Below are 19,192 nucleotides of genomic sequence, written 5' to 3' on the forward strand. Positions count from 1 at the left end.
ACACCTGTCCTGCTCACTGAGATGTCGGCAGTAGCCAAGTAGATCAGGCTTGGTGCCATCCGTGGGTGATGGGTTCAGACGATGTGGTTCATAGACGCAGCTCAGCCTGGAGGAGCTGCTGTGTGCTCCCATGCCTTCTGTGTGGGACCTGAAAGGCTGCACACCCGCAAGGAGAATGAGGAGCAGAGAGCACAGAGTCCTTCCGTAACCCCTGAGTGTGACCGATAGAGCAGAGCCTTCCGTGCAGATGAGCAGTCCTGCCCAGCAGAGAGAGGGGGAGAGGCATGCTCTCCAAGGACCCATGCCTCAGTGGGGGTACAGCCATCCCAACCTCTCCACCATCACAGCCAGTCTGTGGCCCCCAGACACTGAGTCAGACCTGTTTACGCTCTTAAAACTTAATGAGAGTACTGAGTGGGGTGCCAGGAAGCTGAGGGGTTGGGGTTGGGGGTTCAAAGGATACGAAGTCCCAGTTACACAGAACAGCCTGACTGAAGCTCTACGTGGTACCACTGGTTCATACCGAGTTGAGGGATATTTCCTGAGTGAGTCTGAACTCTTGTAACCACACAGACACAGGTGTAACTGAGGTGATAGAGAGAGCGTGGCAATGGTCTTCAGGTGTGAGCATGCTTCGTGTTGTATACCTCAGCCACACGGTGTCTATTTGTCCGTGTATCTCAATGAAGCCGCGATTGATAATATAGGTCGCCAGGAGATCCCAGCTGAAGGATGCCCTTAGGGTCTGCCCAGTTAGGTGAGCCAGGTCCTTGCGTTGTGGGGTGAAAGGCTGCTCACTCCCAGGCTCCTGTGTCCATCGGATTCTCTGTGCTTCCCGAGCCCTACTCAAGCCCACCTCGGTCCCTTTGCTGGACAGGTTCACCTCCCTCAGCCTAAGGGAGACAGCCGTGGTCTGTGGTGGCTGAGGCTAGCTATGTCCTGGCGTGGGGCTGAGTTTGTGGGCCAGTGCTACCCTCCCCTGCAGCCTTGAGCAGTTCCTGACCTGTGCTCAGCATTCGCTGGTTTGCATCTGAAAGGGAGGTGAGTCCCCCTTTCATGGTCGGGTACCGTCCATAGTGTGTGCACGAGGCACACCTAATACAGGTGAGCAGAGGCTGGCGTCTCTTATTCCTCCTCCTCCAGTGATCTCAGGTCAGGCTGGTAATGGGGAGTCAGGGGCCCTAAGTTGTCATTTGCCAAGTTCCTTCCTGATACAGCGATGGTGTGGTCATCAGCCCGGCTGGGCTTCCTGGCCTCCAGCTGTCCTGAGATAAGGCAGCTGAGGCATACCCTGCAGCTGGGCGGGGCTGGCCAGAATGAGCTCTCAGCTACCATCAGGGCCATATGGGCTTTAAGAGGCCAGAGGGAAGAACCAGGGGCTGCAGGGAAGAGGGGAAGACGGAAGCAGACTGGCACATCATAGGCTCTGCTCTGCAACTCAGGGTGGCCCTAAGCACAGAGGCCCTTGAGTCTAGGCCACACGCAGTGCTCTATTCAGGGCTCTCACAAAGCTCACTCTCGCCCACTCGCACGATCAACTGTCCCTTGCTGAGTGAACATCCTGAGCAGCTAGGCCCAAAGCCTGCCCAGAACCCAGGGCCTCCTGGTGGACCCTGATCTGTGGTACGTGGTAGGTGGAGGCGGCATCTGAAGCTGGAGAGGCCCAGGGCCTCTCCCCACCCTGCCCTTCCCCACAGGCCACAACTGTGGGCTGTGACTGGCAGAGCCAGGCAGGTGAGAGAAAGGAAGGCAGGGCTGGAGTGTTGAGCTCTCCCAGGACCCGTCATGGCAACTGCCTCAGTGGGATGCGTGCGCCTTGCCTTCTCTGTCACTCATCATGGCCAGACTCTCAGGCCCTTATGCTGTTAAAACTTACTGAGAATTGCAAAAGGCTCGATGCCAAATGTTGATAGTGAAACATTGCCAGAGATTTAAAAATACTAACTTAAAGGGGAAAAAAAAAGGCAAACCCATTGTGGTGACCAAGGTGCTTCTTTGTGAAACACAGCCCCTCTTCCTGGGGTGAGCTCCGTGGGAAGGCCCTGGGGCTGCCAGGCTCTGGTATATACAGTGCCCCCACCATATCTGAGACGGACACAACTAAGCTCAGAACAGGGACGACAAGTGACCTCTTTTATCGTTATAAAAACAGTTTGATTTCCCAGATCCCTGAAGAGCCCTTGACTGTAATGAAATGGTTTTTCCTAACAAAACAAAGACAAATGTCAATGGTGACAGAACCTTGCTGGTTGGACCCCGCTCCCCAGAACAGTGCCTGTGGCCGTGTTGCCCTTCATCACTGTAGAGGAGGAAGATCCTTCAAAGTCACCCCTGTGCCCCCTGTGCCCAGATGCTGGGGAGGCTCCAGGCACCCAGCTGGCGGGCCCCTGTGACGGAAACTTAGCGCAGTGGTCCTCTGAAGGACCAGGGGTATCAGGACGCTAGCCACACAGCAGAGGCCTGCACACGCGCACTCACTCTGCTCCCTGTGAGAACCTTGAACACTTCTGGCCTCTTGCCTTTGAGGACGGCCCCAGGCATCACTCCCATGTGTCCGTCTCACTGGGCTTCACAGCTGAGAAAGCCTCTGAGGCTGGTGGGCTGAAGTGGGGTGGGTCTCGTGAGTAGATATGATGCCTTCCCGAGCATGGAGGTGACCAAGCCCAGGGCCCTCCATGAGCCTCCCACGAGTGCTGTGTTGCACTTCACCCAGTGAGTGGCTGCTGCGCATGACTGCAGAGGGCACTGGGTCCATGTGACACCATCCACTATGCCTTCTTGGGTGACTTGAGGTGATTGTGTGCCGTCTAAGAAAGCTAAAGTTTGACAGAGTTCTGTCCAGCTCTTGTGCTGTGTAGAAGGCAGTGGGGCGTTTCAGGGAAAGGCCAGTATCCTGTTGCCCAGTGGGATTGAGGGCGCCACAGTGTCTTTATAGCCTGAGCATCAGAAGAACACGTTTTGTTCTGTATCTTCCCATAGGCACAGGCCACAGGCCAGGAGCCAAGCAGAAACATGGGCAGGCTGAGCATGCCAGCCATGCCGACTGACTCTCCACTGCCTTCCCTGTGCACCTTCCCAGCTCCAATGGGGTATTGGTCTCTCCATGAGGTCAGATTCACTGGTCGCACCCACAGATTCACACACTTGAATGCATTGTGAAGGAAACTCCCTGCACTGTGCACTCCACCCCAGCTGGGTGTGTGACTCCCACCCCATGTCAGAGCAGAGACAGTCTTCCATTTCCTGAGTCAGGATCATTGGGTCTGGGCTGAGTGCACAAGGCTTCTCTCCTCAAACCCACTTAGAAAGGGCCTGCTGGCTGGTAAGTGCCTTGACTTCCTATGGGACACCACTTGTTTTCAAAATGAGACCTCAGTGTAGTGTTCTACTGCCTGGCTTTTCCCCCTTGTCAGTGGAAGCAGAGGATGCCGTGAAGCCAAGGACATCAGAGGTAGGATCCCAGTGGCTGTCTACAGTCAGTGCTCAGCCATCCGGCCTAACGACCACCAGGCTACATAGGAGCTGTGCTCTCTGCTCACGTAAGGCTGACGTTCAAATAGGTAAACATTACTAAAACCAGGCCCATCACCTCCACTAAAAGGGCTCAGTAGCCACTGCGCCATGGACAGTGAGGAGGTGATGAGGCCAGGAGATGAGCCCTGGCCACACAGCCTTGTCCTTGAACTGGGTGATGGCTGCAAGGATGGAAAACAGCACTGGGGACACTTATGCTGTAGGGTAGGGTTTGGGAGGCAAAATGGGATCAGGCTCTGAGGAACCAGCTGGAATGACTTCAAGCCAGCCTGCATGAGCTTGGGGGCTGAGACAGGAACCCCAATCCCCTGGGCCATGGGTCCACTGATGTCCATACTGATGAGTAGATGGAATAGTGGAGAGTGATTGGGGTGGCCCGTGCAAAGGGCTTTCTAGGGTACAACCGCAGAATGGTTTGCTGTACACAGAGAGGGAGACGATCCTTTCCCTGAAGGGTCAAGAGGGTCTGGGGAGCTTCTTAGCTTCACCTAGGCATGACAGAAGAGGCAGTGTGAGAGCTATCACAACTGTCACAGGGCATCCGACAAGTGCAGTGTTTGAGGCTTGGTGACAGCATGGAAGAGCAGCAGTTGGTGTGGGCCCAGGCAGATGGGAGTGGCAGCATCCAATTACAGGACCTGACCCTCCTTCCCTGACTCCCAGCATCAGGCGTCCTCTAGTTGTTCCAAATCCAGAGCCCATCTGTGAACCACTGGCTACAGAGGACCTACAGAGACAGGAGGGGACCAAGCCACCCCTTGGGAGGCAGAGGCAGTGGCCTTGCTCATCACCTGCGTCTTTCCCTACCACTAGAGTGACAACAGAGCCCCACAGCACATGCGGAGTAGGCTGTGGCCAGTCGCACAGTCCCCAGGGAAAGTCCCTGTCTCAGAACCAATTAGAGGAGTGGTCTCGTGCAGCAGCACTTCCTATATTCAGAGCCTTTGAAACAAAACATTGAGAAAGCAGTTAAACAAATGGGAACCGTCATTTTTGATCATCATCATCATCACGCCACCCCACGCCCAACACCTGGCTCCATTCTTCCGTGTCTGCCTAATTCACTCCTCAGTGGTGTCTTAGTTAGGGTTTCTGCTGCCACGGTGAAACGTCATAACCACAAGCAACTTGGAGGAGGAACGGGTTTACTTCACTTCCACATCATAGTCCATCATCAGCGCAGGCAGGGACCTGGAAGCAGGAGTGGCTGCAGAGCCCATAGAGGGGTGCTGCTTACTGGCTTGCTCAGCCTGCTTTTTATAGAACCCGGGACCACCAGCCCAGGTGTGGCCCCACCGACAAGCTAGAATCATCTTCCAAAATGATCCTAGCTTGTGTCAAGTTGACATAAAACTAGCCAGGATGAGTACGTGCCACAAGAGAGTCTGGGGCACATGTGGCTAAGGCACATCCTTTCTTCTCTGGCACCCGCAGCTGTGTCTCCATTTGCCTGCTTTGGGATCTAGAAACCTGACCTGCTCTGAGCCACAGGTGTGAGCTACACTGTGGGTACCATCCTTCCAAGAATAGATGCATGCCCAGAAAACACCTGGGAGGGACCAGGGGAGGAGGCAGTTCTTCTCCTTGGCTGGAGAGCCAGGTAGTCCTAGGCAACACTACCCTGGACACAGACCAGGACAGAGGCAGGTGTTCACCCAGTGTGTCGGTAGTGGCTGTAAATGTCCACCAGCCACCAGATGTGCAGGTCACCCTGAAGGGAGAGAACTTCTTTGTCCTGATTTTTTAGAGACTGCCTCTGAGAGTCAAGCAGTCTGCCAAGATCGCTTAGCTCCTGTTGGCCAAGCCAGAACTCATACCCAAGACACTGGATTCCTCTTGGTCAGGTCAGAAGCCAGCTCTACAGACAGGCTCTGGAAATCCGGGTCCCAAAGTGAGAACTGGCCTGGAATGCAATGTCAGGAGAGGTGTGAGCAAGCTTTTGACAGAGCTCTATATGAGGACGTGGAGCTGCCTTGGGTGGAAGGACTTCTTCAGACTGTTGTAGTCTTACCATCTGCTGTCCTGGCTTCCTTAGCCATGACCTGAAGTGGAACGCCACACCCCAGGCCGCATGCCCCATCCTCCACATCCTATACCCAAGGCCTCGCTTGCCGTGCCATGCGCCCATACCCTGCTACCTTCACCCTGCGCAGCATCCCCATTTTTCTTTACAGCAGAAGTTCACAGCTTGGAGACAGTTGTTCCAGTCTCTAGACAGTCCTTTTTCTGCCTGTGTTGAAGAGCTGAACAAAGATACCAACCTCACAGAACAGGCGCATACTTCCTCAGCAATTTGTAATGTTATCTCTCCATCCACTGACTCAAAGACGAGGGTTCACGAGAGAATCAGCTGATCACGGAGCTAAGCTATAGATGTTGCCCCTTAACAGGTCATGAGGGGCACCAAGGGGCTGCTCCCCTCCACAGGCCCCTTGTCCAGCCACCTCAGCATCAGAAACAACACTCTTAGCTTGTACTTGTAAACCCTGAAGTTGGGTCCTCACTTTGGAGCCTCGAGCCATCCAGCTCCTGTGTCTGCCCTCCCTTGACATTGACCCTGCAATCACATAGACATCACCATGTGACTTTGGGCAGGTCATCTTATTTATTCAAGGAGTAGCCTTACCCCCTCAGTGGCTGTGATGGTTAAATTCATTAATAACAAGAAAGCACTGGCAAGGTACACATGGTGGCGCACACCTGTGATCCCAGCACTCAGGGAAGCAGAGGCAGGCGGTTTTCTGTGAGTTCGAGGCCAGCCTGGACTGCAAAGCGAGTCCAGGATAGCCAGGGATACACAGAGAAACCCTGTCTCAAAGAACCAAAAGGAGAGAGAGAGAGAGAGAGAGAGAGAGAGAGAGAGAGAGAGAGAAGGAAAGCAAGCAAGCACTGGCTACTATTGCTACTATGATAACCAGTTTCCTCTATGAGCCAACTGAAGTATAATTTAATTGCTTGGGACACTGAGGTTCTCCTGTGTTTTCCACTGTGGGAACTGGCCTCTGCAGACTTAAGTGAGCAACGACTTCCCTGATAGATGAGAAAGGGGTAGGCCTGATGCTTGGGTTTTCCCCAAAACTAGCCTGGTGGTAGCTTAGTGGGTGTCGGTGCTCCCTAGACGACCTGTCTACTTCCTGCAAATGAGGGTTATCCTGGGCAGCACTGTCGCCCAACACTGTTCTACTTTAGGTGGCTCTTCAACCCCAAATCCAAGGCCAGAGAGTTTGGGGTGAGAAACCCAAGGACTTGTCCTGTGATGGCTGGCATGAGATGTTTATTTCTCCTGAGCATGGCAGAGAGTTCTGTGGGACAGGCAGAGGTGACATCATAGGAACCTGACCTTAGAGATGCCACAATGGGATGGGTGGCAGCAGAGATCAAGTGCACCAACCTTAATGTAGCAAGGCAGCTGCCAGCTCCATCCACTTGTGAGAGCTTGTATGAGAATGAACAGTGTCTCCTCTGAGAGCCAAGCAGAGCACTACAGACTTCCTGGGTGCTGTGCTCCTTTAAGGAGTGGTTGCAAGCCTGGAAAACCACCATGCATAGTGACACCCACACTCCAGGGTGTGACTGCTCATGCAGGTGTTTGCCTGTGCAACAGTACAGCTCTTGGGAAGGTGAGAGAGAGCTTAACCCCTGACCTTCCACCACAGGGTCATGCCTAGGGTGGGGCAAACAACAGAGGAAATGTCCCGTGTGTAGCTGGTGGGTTTCCTGCCTTGACTGATCAGCTTCCAAGTGTCTCCCACACACTGAGTTGAAAACTGTGGACTGGGGTTGAAGATACCTGGGTGCTGTGACTGTGCATGTGCCAGTCTGTAAGTGTGTTTACCTTATGGTTGTCAGAAGCCCATGGCATGTGAGCATGGATGGCTTCTAGCCCTTGCTGGCCTGGCTTTCTGCTGAGTGCATCTGAGGGGGAAACCTCCTGCCCTGAAGGTGCTTTTCCCAACATCCTTTAAGTTCCATCTTTATTATGGGCCTTGATTTTTAAAGCTTTTGAGAACTTGTTTTTTAAGATCAAAGGGACAAGTATGGTTAGTGACAGTGAATTCAGTTGCTCAGTTTCTCTCTCTCTCTCTCTCTCTCTCTCTCTCTCTCTCTCTCTCTCTCTCTCTCTCTCTCTCTCTCTCTCTCTCCCCCTGTGTGTGTGTGTGTGTGTGTGTGTGCGATATAAAATATTTAAAATTTAAAAAATGAATAATAAAAGTCCTGGGATTGAAAAATGTTAAGAATTCTGCAATTCTGGTCAGTAGCTCTGAGCACCTGTGGGTACGCCCTCAGTCCCAGCACACAACTGCAATGCTGGCCTGCCATATTGTGACTTTCTGCCCAGCCCTGCCATCCTGAGGAAGAAGCTGGTTTGAAGCCTATCACTTGAAGCATCACTTTGCTGAATTTAAATTTTATTCTGCCTGGCTATCTGACGGAACCCCTCCTGTCTATGACTCTGACTACGTCTGTGTTGGAGGCTCTCCGAGGGGCTGATGGGGCTGATCTCCCACCCGGATAGCCAGTGATGTAATCCCATTTGACCTTCAACCCTGGACTTTGAAAAGAAGCATTATGTTTGATTGACAGTAAGCAAAAGCCCTTAAGGATGGGCTTTTGTGGGCTATAAATAAAAGGAGATAATTAGCAAATAACAGACTTTACTGTGTGACCATAAAGCACAGCCGCCAGTGCAGGGAGCCTTTTTTTCTGCTTTGTCCCCTTGAGGGAGGCCAGGGCCCTGGTGAGAGTCATCAGCCAAGCAAGGACCAGCTTTCTCATTCTACTTCCCAGCTGCCCCCTCCCCTCGGAAGGTCCCTCCTCCCCTCCCCAGCCTGGTCTCTGGCCCACTTGGCCCTAAGGTGCTTTTCCTCTTTGTGACTGTCACTTTCTTGGGTCTTGGGTAGCAGAGCCAGGGGTCAACATGCCCCTGGGAAGGCAGAGAGGCTCATGAGATGCTGTTTAGCTATCTCACCACCTGGTACTCTTGATGAAAGCAATAAATGCGACTTTGAGTTGATGTGTGAGGACTTTCACTTCAATCACCTAATTTTGTCGAACAAAAAAGACTTAAAGACCAAAGAACGGCCCCTCCTATGTGGACCAGATACCCAACCAGGCCAAGAGATGGTGGCTGCTTTGTGTGGATAAACCACAGCAGTTAAAGGCCCTTCAAGTCTAGGTCCAAATTGACTTGGACTGAGATGGGCCCTCTTCCCTTGTCTCGTGTGAGGTGATGGTCCCTTCATCCCTAGAAAGGCCACACAGGTTGCACTTCAAGCACTGGGACTCTTGCCTTCTTTCCTTACTTCCTGTATCCTGACACAGGGGCCCCTGGGGGCACGGTGCCATGAGGTTGGGGAGGGTTTGAACTCGAGCTGTCTATTGCCCTTGTGTCCTGGAACCCCTCCTAACTGCCCCTCTGACTCTGGCAGGGTTATGACTGGGGTCCCTCAGTGTGAGGTTTTGTCTGTATCTCCTTGTGCTCACACAGAGGAGCTCTGTGGAAGCTGGCCCGCCCTGGCCTTTGACCTGCTTCCTGCCCAGGGCACCTTCCGGGACTCCGCCTCCTGAGGATCTGTCCCAGCAGTACGATCCCCTAGGCTTTTCTCGCCTCTACTCTACAAATCATACTGGCTGAGGAGACAGAGAAAGCTTGCATCTCAAGGCACAGATGCATCCATCTTTCTTCAGTTGCTGAAACATCAGAAAGAATAAAAGATTACAATTCATAGAGAAAAAAATGTCACCAGCCTGATGAGCCTGGGACAGTATAGACCATTGCTGGCTGGAGGGTGCTTGTGGACACTTGTAATGGATGGACACACACATGTGTGTACACACACACACACACACACACACACACACACACACACAAACAATTTAATTAGTACTTTATCTTGTGTACATGTTCGAGTGTGTGTGTACATGTATGTGCGAGTACGTGTGTACATCTGTACATGTGCCTGTGGGGACCAGAGGACCTCAGCTGTGATTCTTCAGGTTCCATCAACGGTTTTTGGTTGCTTGAGACAGTCTCTCATTAGCCTGGAGCTCGCCAAGTAGGCTTGATTGGCTGGTCAGTAAGCCCCAAGGACCTGCCTGTCTCTCTCTCTCAGTGCCAGGACTACAAGGCCACAACACTTCATGCTCTTTTCATGTGGGTTCTGGAGATGAGACGCAGATCCTTGTGTTTTCAGGGCAAACACTTGACCTCCTGAGCTGTGTCCCAGCCCAGATGTTTCTTTGTATAAGCTTAAAGGAGAATGGTCTGGGTGTTGTAGCCTCAGCAGCTACGGCCAGGGTGGGTCATGGGATGGGGCTTGAGGCCCTGCTCAGGCAGGGAGAAAAAGACATGGCAGTCAGACTTCCTACAGAATGGGCACCTCTCATGGGATAGCTATGGTGAGGCCCAGGCTGGCTGTGCCTCTCCTCTGAGGAGCTCAAGAATACTCTGAGGACAGTTCCTACAGAGAGGTTAACCAGCAGGCCCCTGGGTGACCCCAAGTGGAATTCAGTCATGTGTCAACCCGTCCCTGTCCATGGAAACAGCTCTTTCAGGTGGTCACAGTACGGAACCGAGCTGTGAGGTGGGCTGAGTTCGCAACCTTTAGAGCTTGCCCATCCAGGAATGCGTCACCCAGAGGGACAATGTCATTTATAAACCTATGGAATGTAGCCTGAGGATTCTGAGGATTCAGTAGGAACGTCTCCATCAAGAGTCATGACACTGACATTTTCTTTCCTTGGGAATAGTTGCAGCCTAGAAGTTTAAAAGCACAGGTTGTTGGTCCTATGGTAGAGGCCCATAGAGCCATGGCAGCATCCCTGGAGACTTATCACTGGCTTTGGGGGACAACGTATGGACCATTATCTACTGTGAAGAAATCACCAGCCTAAGGCAACACTCACAAACTTCCTGGTAGCCCCGAATGTTCAGAAAGACTCTCAACTCCCTTTACATTACTCCTTAAACCAGAAACGTGTGAGAGAGCAGGCCTCCCAGGTCTCCCACCCACTGCTATACTTAAAGCTGTTGAGAGAAAATATTGAGGTATAAAAACCTGCATATCACCATCTGAGATGGGCGACAGGCTGAGCCACTCCTCAGGAGTGTCCCACACGGAGTGCTATGCATACAAGCCCTAAATCATTTCCCCAGAATTTAAAAATATATCAGTCTTGCTGGGCGACCCCTTCCGGGCCTGCACTCGCCACACAGGAATCGCCATTGCCGAGATGGCTGCTGGCACGTTGAGCTCACAGTGTGGTGGACTGGAGCACTCATCCCTTGCTTTCCCTGCTGTGCCCCCCGAGGCTTTGACAGACATGATATCCCTGCCACCTCTTTGTCCCATGACAGTGTGCGGTCCTTATGTGCTGAATATTATGAGCCTTAGCAGCAGGCATTTGTAGCACCGCAGAGCAGGGTTTGGGGTCATTACTGTACAGTTAACGTCTGCTCTGCTGCTTCCATGGGAGCTTTTAGGGTGACAGTATCTCCACAACGCTCTTTCTTAGGCCTCTTGTGACCTGGGTCTTCTAAGGTAGAACTTACTTTTGAAGGCATCTGCCAGTGGTCACTGTGTTCTGGGTCTTATGGACACTGGATGTCCAGGACTGTCGGCACTGGCCTGCCTTGTGGTAGGGAACTGCCACCTTTGATCTGTTGGGTCGGCTTCCCCCGACAGTCCCAGTGGTCTTTTCTGTCAGTGCCATCTTGGGATTAGCTGGGGTGCTGCCTGTCTGTCTCCATGTTCATGTGTAGCTCACAGCGAACGGCAGGGCAGAGCCACCACCAGCGTGCAGCCAGGTCTCACTCCTATTAACAGTGCTGACCTCACAGGCATCAGGTGACTGGTAGGACCTCAAGCAGGCACAGGGCCTTGAACATCTGGGGATTTCTAGTGACCCTACGTCTGCGATGATGGCAGATGGCCCTGTTAGCCAGCAAGTCATCTATAGGCAACAAGTGAGAGCCCTGAGGGCCCTGCACCTCTGCCAAGGCAGTGGAGGAGGAGGCACTTTGTTTACCTGTGAGTCAAGTCCTGCCCTCCTCCCTTGGCACCTCTCTCTCTCTCTCTCTCTCTCTCTCTCTCTCTCTCTCTCTCTCTCTCTCTCTCTCTCTCCCTCCCTCCCTCCCTCCCTTCCTCCCTTCCTCCCTCCCTCCATATTCCCCTTCCCTTCTTTCTTCTTCTCTTCTCTGGTTCTTAGACACATTTTTAAAAATTGATGGTGAATCACTCAGCGCGTAGTGTTTGTACTATGAGAAACAAAGGCTTGCTCTGCTCACTGGAAACTGAAATGCTTTTTTTCCAGCCACGTGACCACAGCTCCCTAGGTATTTGTGGCTTGTTCCAGAGGCTCCCAAGGGCTGCTCCCAGGGCCCCAGTGGCTGTGAGGCCAGGTTTGCTCCCAGTGACAGCGTGTCTGCTCTCCCCGCAGATGAAATCATGCACCAGGACATCGTCCCGCTCTGTGCCGCTGACATCCGGGAGCAGCTGAAGAAGCGCTTTGCCTACCTATCTGGTGAGTTCCCGGAAGCCAGGGCCAAGGGGCACAGCCAGGGCCTGGCCAGGATGAGAAGAGGGACGGTTGCCAGGGCTGCACCCCACTCTGCACCAGTGGCCGCTTCGGTGCTGTCTGTTAAGTGTCTAGCCCCGGGGTGGAGGTGGCAGGGTCATGCCAGCACCCTCGTCTGTGTTCTGTTGTCCACACTGCAGGGCCTCAGATTAGGTGAGTCACTAAGAAAAGAAGTTTATTTACCTCCCAGATTTGAAGGCCCAGAGCTGAGGGATGCATCTGGGGCTGATGATCTTGCTGGCAGAACCCTAAGGCCATGCAGGTTTTCTTATGGTGAAAGGCGGGTACACAAGTGTGCTCAAACATGTTTATGTGTGTCTGTGTCAAGTCTCTGTTTGTAAAGCCACTTAGGACTCAATCACAGGTCACCTGCCTGTTGACTAAAGCTAATCCCTTCCCCAAGGCCTCCCTTTGTGTACCACAGTTGGGTTATTTCTCCCTCAAAGAACCTCCCAGATTTAACACCAGCACAAGGAGCCTTAAGTGACACTGAGATCCCAGCCATGGCTGTCAGGCTACTGTCAAGATGTACAGGAGGGTAAGCTAGGTTCTTCTACCTGAGCTGCCCTGAGTGGGTGGATGGCCATCACACTGACCCAGTGCCTTCTGTGAGCAGGGCTGTGAGATATCTCACTAGGCACCTTCCTTGGCACTGCTGTTGCCCTTCTCGACTTGTGCTGCAGCTGGTGCACATCCAGCCTGTGACAACACCCATGGCTGAAGCTTCCCGGCCCCTGGGAAGAGCGTCCTTAGCATGTGGCTGTTGCCCCCGAGCCTAGACGTGTCTGTTTGTCAAGACCAATTCAGAAAAAAGGCCCCATGTGAGCCTTCCTCTCAATCCCAGGTCAGCTCAGGTGCCCCCTCTACTTAGCCTGGAACCCCTCATCATTTAGCCACATAAGGAGAAACTCTGTCCATATCTGTGACCCCAGGAGCGTCATATGCTTTGGGCCTTTCTCTGGTTTTCCTGGCCTTTTGCTCATTGGCCAGGCTTGTGGTCAAGGTACAGCATGCTCCACATACATAGATTACAGGGAGTGCTAAGGTGTTGGCCAGGAGCAAAGCTGACGTACAGGTTGTGGGATGTATCACCAACTTAGGAAGAGTCTAGCATGTGAGGTGAGCAGGAAAGTGGAACCTCTTGAGGTGTTCTGCTGAGGAGGCAGTTCACTGCTTCCCACTGGGAAGGGTCTCCCCAAGAGTCCCTCCCACCCAAGAGGACAGTAGAACAGATAAGAAGCTTCAGAGAAAGCTTGTGATAATGCCACAGTGTCTGCCCCCCAACCCCGATTCTCACTTCCTCAACATCTTCCCATTGACCAGCACCCTAGTAAAGGCCCAGGCTTAGTCACATGGTTGCCCCAGCCTTGGGTTACTGGTCTTGACCTTAATATGAGATGCACATATATCCCTGTAGGGGGGCCTAGGGCACTTAAGGGTAAGATCCCGGTAGCCCCATCGCATGCTTACCTCTCCACAATCTAACATCAGACCGAGAACTCCAGGCTGCTCAGTAGAAGACGTTAAGGTCAGGTCTCCATCACCTAAGGCCCTCGCTGAACCTGGCCTCAGAGACTGGCTCCTCCTGTCTGAGAGTCTGAGAGTCCATCCAACCGCAAAGATGCACAGGCGGCTGGTGAGGATGGGCTGGCCCAGGAGTTGACAGCAGCCCCTGCTGGTGCTTCGCAGGACATGGGTGAAGCCTGGGCGTGGTGCTGGCTTCTATGAGACACAGCCCACAGACAGCGTTAATCTCACCTGGAGGACCTGCTGAGCCAAGCTGGGCAGCCGTGACCTGATGACTGGAGGTGTTCTTTGTGCCCAAGCGTGTGAGAATCTGCTATAAGATGTTCAAATATGTGAAACTTGGATGTCTACAACCAGGACTGTCTGTTTCACTGTTACTGGAGGCTCACGCATGGGACGCTCTACAGACCTCAGCGGGCGTCTCCCCTTCTCTCGTTCCCATGCCCCATTTACCTGAACGCCCTGGTGCCCTACCTAAGAACCTGCATTCTCACTGCACTGAACCACACGCTTTGCAAAGCCTCCTGTCCCCCTTGCCTGTCCATTTCCACCCTCTGGAAGGCAGCATCCCTGGATTATAAGACAAAGTCACCATCAGCTGAGACCCTGAGTGCCTGCTGGGGAGGATTCTATATTTACTCTCTCCTCTGCTATAGACCAAGTATCATTCTTGGCCACATAAGTCCACGTTACTAAGAGAGTTACTGACCAGGCCTTTCACACGGCCCCATGATGTTCCTCAGAAGGCCCAGCAAGCACCATTGAGATGAGACCATATCATCAGAGACACCTACCTAGGGCCTGAGGCCCCCAACCTCCAGCACCCCAACTGAATGTGCAGCGATGGGAGGCCTGTGGGGCCTCGTGCAGCCCACTCTGCCTGGCAGAGTAGCCACCTGGCTGGTCCATAGGTTCTGGCGCGCCATGAGCTTCATGGCCTTTCTTCCTCCTCTGCTGGTGCCTGGCTTTCCCAGTGTTCATAGCCTTGTCACCCCCATGGTAGCTTTAATGGCAGAATTACAGCTGGGCTGAAGTTCTCTCCAAATATGGGGCTACCCCATGCCCCACGGAGTGTCCCAGGGTCCTGAAACACCCTCTCTACATAATGGCTGAGTTCAAGGTGACAGGTTCCTCAACCCCTCAGGGTGCCAGTCAGCCTGGGGCAGTCTCTACTCTTGAGAATCACCCTGGATAGAAACAGAAGTGGGCAGCTGCCTGGGAGCCTCGATGCCCAGAGAACATCAAATGTCAGTAACCAACACAGCTCCTGGAGCCTGAGTGCCAGTCACACCCACCAGCTTCTGGCTGGCTCTTCGGGCATCCACAACTATGTGGCATCTGAGAGTGGAATGAGTGTGTCCCCCACATCCACATGTTGAGGCCTGACCCCTACTGAGGTGATATCAAGGGACAGGCCCATGACATCATGGTGCATCAAGGAAGGGCACCTTTACCAAATGCCGAGGGTGCTGGTGCCCTGACCTAAGACTTCCAGCCTCCAAAGCTGTGAGGAGGAAATAGCTGTTGTTTATAAGTCAACAATATTTTGTTTTAGCACACAAATAGGCAAAACCTTAATACCTGTAAAACTGTTAAATCTATGTGCAAAATCTTTTGTACTCACAAAGACCTTATATCAATTTAAGATTCTCTGATTTTTTTAAAAATGAAACCCAGCTTCAGAGGGATGGCTTTGGATACTTTCACTGTTTTGTGAAATTTAATGTCTTTATAATAGTTTTATAGAAGATAATTACACCATCATCCTCCCTCCCTCTATCCCTTCCGTGCTCCCTTTTTCAGATTTCCTGTCCTGTTGTTCAAATTCAGAGCCCCTTTTTCTTTAGTTGTTGTTATAAACCTAGGCATGTGTGCATGTGTGTGCGAGCGCGTGTGTGTGTGCGTGCGTGTTTCTAAACATGTAATGCAACCTTCTCAGCCTGTATAATGTTACATGTATGTGTGTGATCTCAAGGCTGACTGCTTGGGACTAGATAGCCAGTTGGGAGGCTCTGTTCTGGAGACCACTTCTCCCACTCAGTGTTCTCTTGTTGTTCTCTGCCTAGGGTTGAGGCTCCGTGAGCTCCCCGCTTCCAGGGCAGCATGTCCATTGGTGTCATCACTGTTCAGGTCTTGTTTAGGTAGCCATGTTGATGAGACTTCGTGGGTATCAACATCACAGAGAACTTCCTGTTTTCCTTGCTGTTGCAATCTTTCCACCCCATTTTCGCAGTGATCCAGGCCTGGTTAAGTACAGGGCTTGTATTTAGGTGTATCCATCGGACTTGGCACCACAGTCTCTCATGCTCTCTGCGTTTCAATCAGTTGCGGTTTTCTGTAATGGTCTCTGTTGCACAGAGAAGCTTCTTTATGTTAGGTAACAAGTATACCTATCTGTGGGTATGAGGATAAATGTTTATAATGTAATTAGGAATTATGCTTGTTGTAGCTGCAGGTTCTCCTCCAAGGTCCATGACTTTATGAAGCCCAGGTTGTTGGCTGGTTTTCCAATACCTGCATAGTTTCCCTCTCCTTAAGTAAGCCTAAGTTCAATTAGAGAACTGTTGGTGACCTCCAGGTATGTGTGCCACTGTTGCACCCTTAAGTTTAGTACGGTGCCACGTTGGTCTTTGCTGTGGTTCATAGGTAGAACTGTTGGGCATGGTCCTCCCTTGGAAACTGCATTACACCTTCTGGTCCCATGAAGGCTAGTCCTCAGAGAGAAGGCGTCAGGTCAGGTCCACTCAGGCCTTCTGGGTCCTGTGTCTGAAGTGCATGGTGTCTCCAGAAACAGAGCTAACCTTCCACTTCTAGGGGCAGCCCAGGCAACAGCAATAGTGTATGCTGTCTTGAGACTCTCTTGGACAACCCCAACCAACAACTCAAAAGGGTTGTTTTCATGTCCGGTGTTGGTGTTTGGCTCTTGTGTGGGAGCATTGCCACCCAGTGGGATGATTTTGTTTAAACTCAGACTTGTATGAAGTATATTTACTTTTCAGTTAGATAGGCAGTAGTTTGTTTCCCTGTGGCTTTCCAGGCATCCTTGCTGTTCTTCTGCTCTCCTCACTCCTCCTTCTACACCTATCTCCTCCTCCCCAATTAAACATCCTCCTCCCCAATTAAAGGTTTTTCTCATTTCCCCTTTCAGGTCACGGGTACCTGCTACTACCTTCTCCACTGCTCTCCTGCCCTCACGGGCCCATTTTGCTTCCCTGGTTGCTGTGGTTACTCAAGGTTATTTACTCGCTAGAAGCTCAGATAAGAGAACACACATTTGTCTTTCTGGGTCTGGGTTACCTCATTCAATATGATCTTTTCTAGTTCTTTCTATGTATGTACCTTTTTTGGGGGGGGTTGGTTTTTTGAGACAAGGTTTCTCTGTGTAGTCTTGGCTGTCCTAGACTCGCTTTGTAGACCAGGCTGGCCTTGAACTCACAGTGTTCCACCTGCCTCTACCTCCCGAGTGCTGGGATTAAAGGCTGTGCCACTATGCCCAGGCTTTCTTTCTTTTTTTTTTTTTTTTTTTTTTAAGGTTTATTTATTTATTATTATGTATACAGGGCTCTTCCTGAGTATACACCTGCCCGCCAGAAGAGGGCATCAGATCACATTGTAGATGCTTGTGAGGCACCATGTGGTTGCTGGGAATTGAACTCAGACCCCCTGGAAAAGCAGCCAGTGCTTTTAACCTCTGAGCCATCTCTCCAGCCCGACTTCATTTTTCTTTATAGCTGAGTAGTATTCCGTATTTTAGTAACGTATTTCCATTATTCATCTGTCAGTTGAAGGGCATTTAGGTTGTTTCCATTTCCCAGCTATTGTGAATAGAGTCACAACAAATATGGCTGAGCAACTGGTTATCTGCGGAGTAGGGATCAAGCCCTTTGTGCATCTGCTAGAGAGTGGCATAGCTGGCTCACCTGGTGGAAGACCTGCTTTTAGGATTCTGCGGGTTCTCCACACTGACTTCCTGGGCAGCTGGTCCAGCTTGCAGCTCCACCAATGATGGATTTGCTTGAGAATTGTTTTGGCTATCCAGAGTTTGTGGTTCCATATGGGTCCTAGGGTAGTTTTTTTCTATTTCTTTCAAGAACGAGATGTGAATTTAGACTGGGACCTGCCAATGGCTTTTGGTAGAATGCTCATTTACACAATGTTAATTCCATCAATTCATGAACATGGGATTCCATTTCCTGGCACCTCTTTCTTCAGAGATTTAATTTTTTTGTAAAGTTTTTTTTGTTTGTTTTGCTGTTTTTATTTTGTTTTTTGTTTTTGTTTTTCAAAACAGAGTTTCTCTATGTAATAGCTCTGGCTGTCCTGGAACTCACTCTGTAGACCAGACCAGAGTAGCCTCAAACTCAGAGATCAGCCTGCCTCCACCTCCCAAGAGCTGGGATTAAAGGCGTGTGTCACTATGCCCAGCCTCTGTAGAGGTCTTTTACCTCCTTAGATATTTTGTCTTATTTGAGGCCACTGTGACTAGGAGTGTGTCCATGATCTCCTTCTCTGTATTTAATAGAAAATATATTAATATTTGCAAGCTAATTCTATTCCGGCTACATCTCTGAATTGTTTTTATAATTTCCAGAAGTTTTCTGGTAGAATTTTGGGGATCCCTTATATATGATATCATGTCATCTGCAAATAGGGATAATTTAACAAATTCTTTTCCTATTTATGCTCCTTTAGTTTCTTTCTTTTGTCTTATTGATCCATCTGGTGCTTCAAGCACAATATTGAAAAGGAGGGGGGACATTGCACAGCCCAGGCTCATTCCTGATCTCAATGGGATTGCGTCTAGTGTTTCTTCATTTAGGATGATTTTGGGAGTAGGTTTCTCATGCAGTGTGTCTGTGTGTGTGTGTGTGTGTGTGTGTGTGTGTGTGTGTGTGTGTGTGTGTATGTATGTGTGTGTATGTGTGTGTATGTGTGTGTGTGTGTATATGTGTGTGTGTGTGTGTGTGTTGAGGTATGTTTCTTCTACCCTACATTCCCTAGGACTTTCATGTAGCTGGTCTTTGCTACTTTGTGGGTTCTTCTTTCTCCCACCCGTTATCCCCCCAGGTTTCACCCCTATCACCAGATAGAGAAAGAAGAAGAGAGGAGAGCGAGCAATGGCGATCTCTGAATTTGATTCTTTCTTCTTGTTTCTTCTTTGAGCACAAATGCTAACAAATCACAACCAACCCCCTTGAATGACCAACAACCACCAACCCCACCTCTTGGGGCTCTGGCATTTATATGCCTCTGAAAATTTCCCAGAATTCCAAACATCACACAATCACAGAAACTATCTGCAGCTGGCAGAACCACACCTCTGCTAGAGCAGGAGGCAAATCATAGTCAGCTGCTGCCAACAGTCCAGAGCAGCCCACATCCCCACACCTGGGATTAAAATGAAAACATATTCTTATAGTGTTTCTGTGTTTTAAAAAGGAAATTATAATTCTAGGATTCTTACTACACTTTTATTGTGTAGACATGCTGGACTTTTGTCAAAGGCTTTTTCTGCATTGGGTATGATCATGTGACTTTGGTCTTTAAGCCTGTT

At 51.0% G+C, this 19,192-nt stretch overlaps 1 protein-coding gene across 6 annotated transcripts in view; it reads left to right on the forward strand.

Annotated features, from left to right (window-relative positions):
- Nucleotides 1-19,192, forward strand: part of Mcf2l (MCF.2 cell line derived transforming sequence like) — a 106,232-nt gene that overhangs the window by 35,112 nt on the left and 51,928 nt on the right. For all 6 annotated transcript variants that reach the window (XM_051170007.1, XM_051170011.1, XM_051170008.1 and 3 more), the window contains exon 2: nucleotides 11,974-12,057. In XM_051170007.1, coding sequence (XP_051025964.1) covers nucleotides 11,974-12,057 — 84 coding nt within the window. The remainder of the gene's footprint in view (nucleotides 1-11,973; nucleotides 12,058-19,192) is intronic.

The sequence above is a fragment of the Acomys russatus genome, chromosome 27, assembly GCF_903995435.1.
Source record: "Acomys russatus chromosome 27, mAcoRus1.1, whole genome shotgun sequence".
Lineage (NCBI taxonomy): Eukaryota > Metazoa > Chordata > Mammalia > Rodentia > Muridae > Acomys > Acomys russatus.